This window comes from Buceros rhinoceros, unplaced genomic scaffold, assembly GCF_000710305.1.
Source record: "Buceros rhinoceros silvestris isolate BGI_N320 unplaced genomic scaffold, ASM71030v1 scaffold10749, whole genome shotgun sequence".
Taxonomy (NCBI): Eukaryota; Metazoa; Chordata; class Aves; order Bucerotiformes; family Bucerotidae; genus Buceros; species Buceros rhinoceros.
This window is the reverse complement of record NW_010433275.1, coordinates 18,548-26,926: the sequence shown is the minus strand read 5'-3', so window position 1 is coordinate 26,926 and position 8,379 is coordinate 18,548. Positions and strand designations below refer to the sequence as shown.

Here is an 8,379-nt window from a genome sequence, read left to right as displayed (position 1 = left end):
AAACCCCGGTGACGGGACAGCACACGGGACCCTCCGGAGCTGCCAGGTGAAAAAATAACGCTGTGCATATTATTTTCTTTCCCCAGACGTAAAATCTTTTTCTGCCAGAACAGCGGCACGACTGAGAGGGCTTTTAAAGAGAAAACTCCACGACGCGGCTGCTGGAAAAGACTGATTCGGCTGGTCAGCGGCTGCTGGAAAAGACTGATTCGGCTGCTCAGGTACTGAGAACCATCTGAACAAAGCTGGTCTCCATCTTAGCTGCAGAGACCTCATTGATAATAACATTTGGACATTGAAATACTGCCCTGCTTCCCCTGCAGTCGGGGGTCTGGAAAGGAATTGAGACTACAAAAAAAAAAAAAACAAAAAAAACAAACCAGCAGCTGGCTAAAGATTTCCCAAAGTATAAACAGCAACCCTCTGCTATTGGGAGCCCAACTTCTGTGACTTATTTCTTTGCTATGATCGATTTTTTAACAGAACCAGTTGTTTTAGTAGGAGCTTTATGTCACACTGTGCTTATGTTTAGCTCCAGGGAGTAAGACCCTTCTCATCAGTCTTCCTCATGAATTCAATCAGAGCTTAAGAAAACTGCCATTCCCTTGATAAAACTGGGAACTCGGAATCATTGACAGTTCCCCTCTGTTCCTGCTTCCTGCTAAACACCCTCTAATCCAACTACCACTCATAATGAAGTAGCTTCCCCTTTCCAGCCTCGATAGTTTCCTTCCACAGATGTTCTGCAACAGTTGCTTTCCGGAACTCTTCTCAAAGTACACTGTATCTCCGCTCACCAGTAGGTGATACTGGAGTTGCAAAGCCTCTTCTTTCTGAGACAACCTAAAAAGGCAGAGCTGTGATGGTTACTTGGGCTTTATGGAAAATGTAGATGCCTTTTCCACAGAAAGCATCTTGTATTCACATACCTTCCTAAGGTATTCGATAATACAGAGCAGCAACAAGTTTCTGAAGCAGAATGTATGTTTCCCATACATTCTGCTGCTGAAATGAGTCACAGTAGCAATTAGATGTAAAAAAAAACCTCACCAAAAACTGACAAACCAAATCCATTTCATTTTGAATGCAAAACAATCTGGCAGCTGACATGAACTGGAATACCCACTTGTCAGCTGTGAAGAAATTTAAGGCTGGAGCCATTTTTGCAGAGAAATTCCGAAGTTACTGTAAATAGAAACTTCACAATGTAAAGTATAAATGTAAATGCACATCTTCAGTTTTCACCTCTTTTAGTTCTGACAAGACACAACCAAACTGTAAGACAAACAAAAGCTGAAATACCTGTGCTCCATCCATTTATTCCAATATAAACTCAGTTACATTTTTTTTCTTCTCCTCTTCTAAAGGGTGGTGTGCTTTTTCAGTAAAGATTTTCACTAAAAAGGCACCCCCTACCCAAAGTAGCAAAACTAAATTTACCTTCTGCCACACTACCGTCCCCTGGAGGGTTTCAGCTTGTAGATCTTCAGGTTACCTGTACAGAGTGAGACATCAGAATTACAGTAGCAAAAATACAGCAGCAGGCAAAACTTCACTGGTGAAGTTGTATGTAACAGGAAATTATGGGATATCAGTAGCCTGTTTCTGGTAGTGAATACAGACCACCAATTACATGGTGAGATAGCTTAAAAAGACCCATGTTTGGCACAGATACTTAGAAGAGCTCTACAACAACTAGATGAAATTATTTGCTGTTGAGCATGACAGGTGAAAAGGAAGAGTTTCTGCTGCTTTATTTTGGATAACCTTAACCAAGAACAACCTGAGTGCATTTTTTTTTAATGAAGGCATAATATACTTGCCTGTAGTGCAGGTTTGGATTCAATAATTTAGCGAACAGCAGTGGCCTAAGTCTGTATGATGTAATACAGCAGCTGACAGAAAGGCGATCAGAAACCAGGCCAGTGCATCCCTCCCAAGCGCAGGAGGTCCTTGGACTACGGGCCACATGCATGCAAGTGAGTGAAAAAGACAGCCGGCAACTCAGAGAGCTTGAGGTGGTGCTGCCACAAAGCCTTCAGGCAAAAATGGTAGTAAAACTGAATGCTTTTACAGTACTAAAGGATGGGGGAGGAGGAAAGGAGGCAGGATAAAGAGAGGGATGGAGTAACCTCTCCACCATCTGGTTTAACTGATGCCTCTTTGGGGCAAGAAAAAAGGACATGAGGCAACAGCAAGCAAATCACGTGTCCCATGCAAAACACCTGGACTAGGTGGGTTGAATAGATTTAGAGAACCCCTATGAGAAGAAAAGTAATTTGCCAGAAACAGATTACACCACTCAGCTGACAAACTGGTTTGGTAGTTATTCGAAAGAACTTCACATCAGAATTTTTGGACAGGGATCTTTTGAGTAACCTAAGCTACTACAGGGTCAGAGGATAGTATTCGCATAGGGATATAGAACTGATTAAGAGACAGAAGTCACAGCGCATAGAATAAAAGATCAGTTTCCACATTAGTGGGAGGTCGAAGTGGAGTCAAAGATTTGTGCTGGAGTCTATAGTCCCCAACAATATTTTAAAGAAATAATGAAGTGAAAATTTGCTGGAGGTTAGTCAAGATAATAAGAATGAGGAATAACAGATGAACCTTCTAATGTTGACTGGGCACTGTAACAGCAAATAATACCCAGCCCAGGTAAACAGGGTGATGTACTTACTGGAGAAAAAATAAAATATCACAGTCTGAGTGAAGTGAATGACGTAAGTTACCTCTCACTTACTAGATCCTGACATTGTAACTGTTCTTTAAATAATCATCTCGGTAACAACAAAAAAAAAGCAAAGAGTTATACTAACTAGAAGATAATACCACACAGAAGTTAATACAAGGACCCTATAAATAACCAAGTTTTGAATACAGAGAGAGGAATGATACCACCTGTCTTAAGATACTAGTAGAGCCAGCACAGCTTTGGTAAAGGGCCACACGAACCATCAGGGGTATCTGCTAGCTTCCCTGTAAAGGAGTAACTTAATTGTCTAAAACTGTACAGGACGTTAGAAAGGTGACTGGGAGGAGGGTGGAGAAGGAAAAAAACATGACAGATCAATAAAAACTGAGTGGTTTGGAGAACAGCTGCAGAAGTTTAAGTACAGCAAAGTATTCCAGCTTCTGCAGCTGTTGGTGTTAAAGGTTGCACTTCTGGTAGCAGTTCACCTCCAGCTGTGCCTTCCAGGCCCTCCAGCAGAGGTCAGGGAAGACAGCTGGTAGCAGTAGCTCAAGACTACAGTCAAGTTTCAGAGCCTGAGCTTTGCTTTTGCCTGCTATCCTGCTTAACGCAGCAGCTCCATCCACTGATAAAGCAGTTTCTAGAGGAACTTAAATAAGCAGAAAGAATACACTATCAAGTATTTAGGGTAACATTTCTTTTTCCTCAGAAACTGTACCACAGTGCAACTTTACAACATCGTAAAAGACACTTCAAAGGATTGGAACAGAAAGAAACCACAGACAAAAAGTGGCTTTAACAGAAGAGACCTGAATATTTAAGAGGTGAATTTTACTTAAATACCTCTCTGAGAAAAGTCAGTATGGAAGAGTACTCGCTGCATCTTAAGACCAGGTACTTTTATAGGTAGAGACCACAATTTTTCAAAGACTGTTGTCAAGATTTGCAATAGTTAACTATTGATTTGAATACTTTAAAATACTTAACCTATGAAGACCAAAACACAGTTCTTGATGCCTGGTCTGTTTGTTTCAAGACTGCTTGTTAGATGAGGCAAAAACATTCCAGGACAGATCCTCTCCCACCCCCTGGTAACTTCAGAGAAAACAAACAAGCAGACCCCACTCTCCTCAGCTGTCAGACATCCATGACATTCATCACAGCAGCCCAACTCACAGTTCATGTTAGAAATCTTCTGAGTTACACAGTTTATGAAACATCTAAGGAATTTTCTATCTGATTTCAGAGGTAAACAGCTGGATTGCAAGAAATGCACGTGACAAGTCAAATGATGTAACTCAAATAGTGCACGTTTATTCTGAACGGTATTTCTAAACAGTTTGAGAAAAACAAAAACATGCTCCTGATGTACAAGGGCAATGATGTAGATTAAAAATGGACCATCTTACTGTAAAGAATTTGCTCCCCCTGCAACTTAACTCGTAACATTGAGAATGTACCTGTAAACTGCATACAGCATACCTTTGACGAAATCTTAACTCAAGAGACCAGGGGTGGTCTTAGCCAAATTAATCAGGAAGCAGTTGCAGATTCAAAAGAAACATCCAAGTCAGCAAACACTTTACAAAACACAGACTTTGTGCATAGCAGCTGACCCTGGATTACAACATGGGGGAGAATAAAACAATATGGGGATCAATTTTTTACTAGACACAGGGCACCATCAAGATTTAACAAAATAACACATAATTTTGTTTCAATTTTAACAGTATGTCATATTTAGTTGGCAGGTTTAACCATTAGCTGCATCATGTAAACTCAGCCAGTTCCTGTATACACAAAATAAATTTTCCCCCTCCCAAAAATGAGGGATATCTCTCCGGACAATTCTTTTTCCCCTGTACCATGAACTCCTTTAGCAGGAGTCATTTTGTAGATAATACCTTCATACTTCAGCCGACGTATGACAAAACCAGTTGCAGAGATTCAGGAATAACTCCTATAGAGACAATTTACACTCTAAAGCTGTTAGTTGCATACATTTTTCTTGCTAGATCTTCATCCAGTACAGGAAGTGCTGGTGGGTTGGTTTTTTTTCTCCTCACTGAAACTCCTAACTTTAAAAATATTTAGTTGTTCATAAGGTGTTACTTTCAAGCTAAAAGGAGGTCCTGCTGCAGCAACAGCCAAAGTAACTGAAGTTCTCTACTACAGTAAGCCCACACTTTACACATTTTCAGTGTCTCTGGGTAACAGCCCTAAGACTCAGCATTCCCCTCCCATCCTCTGAACAGCTGAGATACTGATAAAACACAACTGTTTGTCATCCAGAACCACTGACCCTTCACTCACCCTCATCCATGTACAGGGAACACAGCTTTCTACGAGACTTAGATTAAACCTTGTACTCAAGATTCGACAACCGTTTTCCAGGATTAATAGCCTGGGAAAAGGAGTCTTGGATTTGTTGTTACTCTCTCTTTCATCTCCTGCAAAACATTTTATCAGAAGTTACAGTGAGGCAGGTTTGCTGTGGAATAGGAGCTTTAAGAATTGTTTCAGGGATACATTCATAGAATGATGGCAGCCCAAAGCAAAAAGAGACAGAAACAAAGGTTAATCCAAGTAAGTTCAGACATCAGACTCGTACTTTTAAACCTGAAGGAAAACTGTCTGTGAAACACACCCATTTGTGGAAGCCTACGACAACAGCAAATCCTAAGAGTTCATATCCCCACACCCATCTACCCAACCCAAACACTTACCACCTAATTCTAGAAGAATGAAGAGCACTTTGCTTGGCACCAGAGGCAGCTATGGTGGTCTGAGTAACAGCTGTGCTGCACAAACATCCTTAAATACAATACTATCTTCTCTCCCTCCGCTTCTCTTGGTTTGGTCTATGGATGGCCAGGGAAACTGTGTTGGCATACGACAAGCTAATTGTGCTTCAATACATCCCCTTCTAGAAAGATGCTGAAACTGCCAACATAACCAGTGCAAGCAGGTCCTAGCAGTACTAAAAATAAGCTTTTGTCAAAACTAGGCTGCCTCTGGCCAAGGAAACTGTTTGCATCTTTCTAGCTAGAGTCTGCCACCAAGTGCTGCCAACACAGGTGCTCAGGCCATGCAGACAGGCTTTTGTTGTCAGCAATCTGCCCATCCCCAAGACTCAACTAGTGCAAACCCAGCAAATGAAAGCAGGTGTTTTCCAGCACAGACCTGTCAAGATGCACTCCAACAAACACTACACACCTCTGGGAAAGGAGGAGTAATTCTGGAGCAGCTTGTATAGTCAAAGTATCAAGGACCACATAATGTGCAATGAGAGGTGCCATCCCTTGCCTCACCACAACTCCTGTCTTGAAATCCTTGGTTCCCAAGCTACCCTCAAATGACTGGACAGCACCTACTAACCAGGTGTATGCTGGAAGGCGCACTATAGGTCAGAGGCTTTCAAAGCAGATGAATTCAAGATCCAGATTTAAACTTTAAAAACCAAACAGGAAAGGAACACAGTTCAATATCTGCTTGGGGGATGGGGCAGGTTGGTGTTGTCTCAGCTCAGTGCACTTTCCCAAGTACTTGGCGAAGAGTCCAAGCTCAGGTTGGTATTTGTATTGGCATACATAAAATCGCTGGCAACAGTGCCTAGAAAGGAGCACTGATATTCACGCAAACAAAGCATGAAAGGATGCAAAGCAGAGCTTAGTAGAGCTTACTGTAGCTTTGAGGTTACAGTACTAGGAAGCAGCCAGTCAGCCTATTTTCCAAACTCATAAAATGCTCTAACATACGCTGCTTTCTCTGGTGCTCCATGAACACCCTCTTACGAGAGAACTGCGTTATTACCATCGAACAGGGAAAGGGGAAAATAATCTTCAAAGGAGCAAACTGTGCAGTTCTTCATCACCTCTTCACAAAGGAGCACATAAACACAGCAAGCCAAGCCAATCCCAAGCAAATCCAGGAGACCCCTGCAAAGCTATGTGATTCAGGTCAGAGTTGTGTTTGCCTTTTCAGCCTTGCTGCCTGGTTTCCTCAACCCTTGCCTCATCTCAGACATGCCATCACAGATTTAGCAGCTATAACAAATCTACCTGGAGATGGGTGCTTGCCTTGTGTAATCAGAGCTGGCAAGGTGGTCACGGTCACTTTTCCCATCCCAACACCACATATAAAACTATAAGCCCTACAGCATTTCACCCATTTTTAAAGCAAGGGTCTTGCCTCAGAATTTGTATTTTTTACAATGTTACTCTTGCCAACACCAGATCTAGCTCTTACTCTGGCAGAAGTCTGCTGGGAGTTGGGAAAACGGAAAAAAAAACCCAACCAAACAAAAAACCAAAGACCACTCTAACCCTCCTCTCAGTTAAGAAGTGTAGCACCAGCTTGGGTGAGGAGTATTTAAAAAAAGCATTCAAAAAGATCAGCCCAGGCAGAGTGAAAAGGTATGGTAAAGTAGCCCACCCTTCTCAGCAAAAGATGGAGGAAAAAGCCATACTCAAATATATTGGGAAGAACTAAACATACTGTTTTGAGGCGGGGGGGAATTAACAGGAAGAGTGGGAAGTACTGAAGTAACATTCAAAGGTTAGGGGGGGAGTAAAGTACCCTGTTGTTTTTAAAAAACACAATAATGTAGGAGTCAAAGGACAAAATATTACTTTTCCTTTTTTCTCCCCATTGAATTTACATTCTGGTTACTGAAAGAGATAATTTGGAAGGAAACTTGTCATCAGGATAACCTGCTCAAGCCCTCCACACCTCAAACTTAAGAGATCAGCACACTTTTTCCCACCCCCCAAAAAAGAAAGACCAAAGCACACCCCCCACCCCCCCCGCCAAAAAAAAAAGACCAACTCAGAAAGGAGAGCTCAGGAAAAAAAAAAACCCACCCAACAAAAACAGCCAACCCCAAACATGATTGGACAATCCTTGGAAGAAGCATTACATTTTGTTGGAGAGAGGTCAAGGAAAAAAAAAACCAAAACAATAACCAAGTAAGAGGATGAAGGGGTGGAGTTAAAAAAAGAAAAAGTCAAGAGGCCTCTCTTTCCTTATTTGGCGACAAGCAAGTGCAAGAAAGTGTTCGTTGGGGGTTTGTTCAGTTGTCGGTCTTTTGCACATCTGCATTCTGGCCAAGACAAGGGGCTTTGAGGTTTTTCTGCAGCACATGAGCATCTGCAGGCTCTATCCTCTTGTAGTAGTTTTTCTTCGTCTCAATGATCTCAAAGCCAAACTTTCTGTAGAAGTCAATTGCCGACTCGTTGCTGATCTGGACGTGCCTGTGACAGAAAGCAGGAGAGAGAGGCGGGAATCAGAACTTTCTGCGGTACAGTAATCCGCCTCCACACTCATAATGGTCAAAGACAGGAAAAGGAGCTGTCTAGATAGAGACAGGAACAATGGTGGAAGTTCAGGGCTGGAAATTTTGGTCATCCCAAATCAATCCTGAGCTAACACGCGGCTCCTGGATGGCCTGTGGCAAGCATTCTGAGAAGTGGCAAATGTTAACACTCAGCAAAGCTCTTTTAAGGAACACAAATATCAAAGACACTCTGAAGCATTACTACCTTAGTAATTTCAATTTTTCTTAATCTGGAAATGAGAGATGTTTTGTGGAAGTACGTTACAAAGTTCCACTGTAGAGCCAATTCTAGCTTCCTGTAGTGACACTTCTCAGATGACCAAAACAGTTGTTTGAGTAATGATCCCTA

General features: G+C 42.0%; 1 protein-coding gene across 1 annotated transcript in view; it reads right to left on the bottom strand.

Moving 5' to 3' along the window:
• Positions 1-7,648: 7,648 nt before the first annotated feature.
• NAA50 (N(alpha)-acetyltransferase 50, NatE catalytic subunit) overlaps positions 7,649-8,379 on the bottom strand; it is a 6,384-nt gene continuing 5,653 nt past the window's right edge. The window contains exon 6 of the mRNA XM_010144048.1: positions 7,649-7,947. Coding sequence (XP_010142350.1) covers positions 7,767-7,947 — 181 coding nt within the window. The 3' untranslated portion in view covers positions 7,649-7,766. The remainder of the gene's footprint in view (positions 7,948-8,379) is intronic.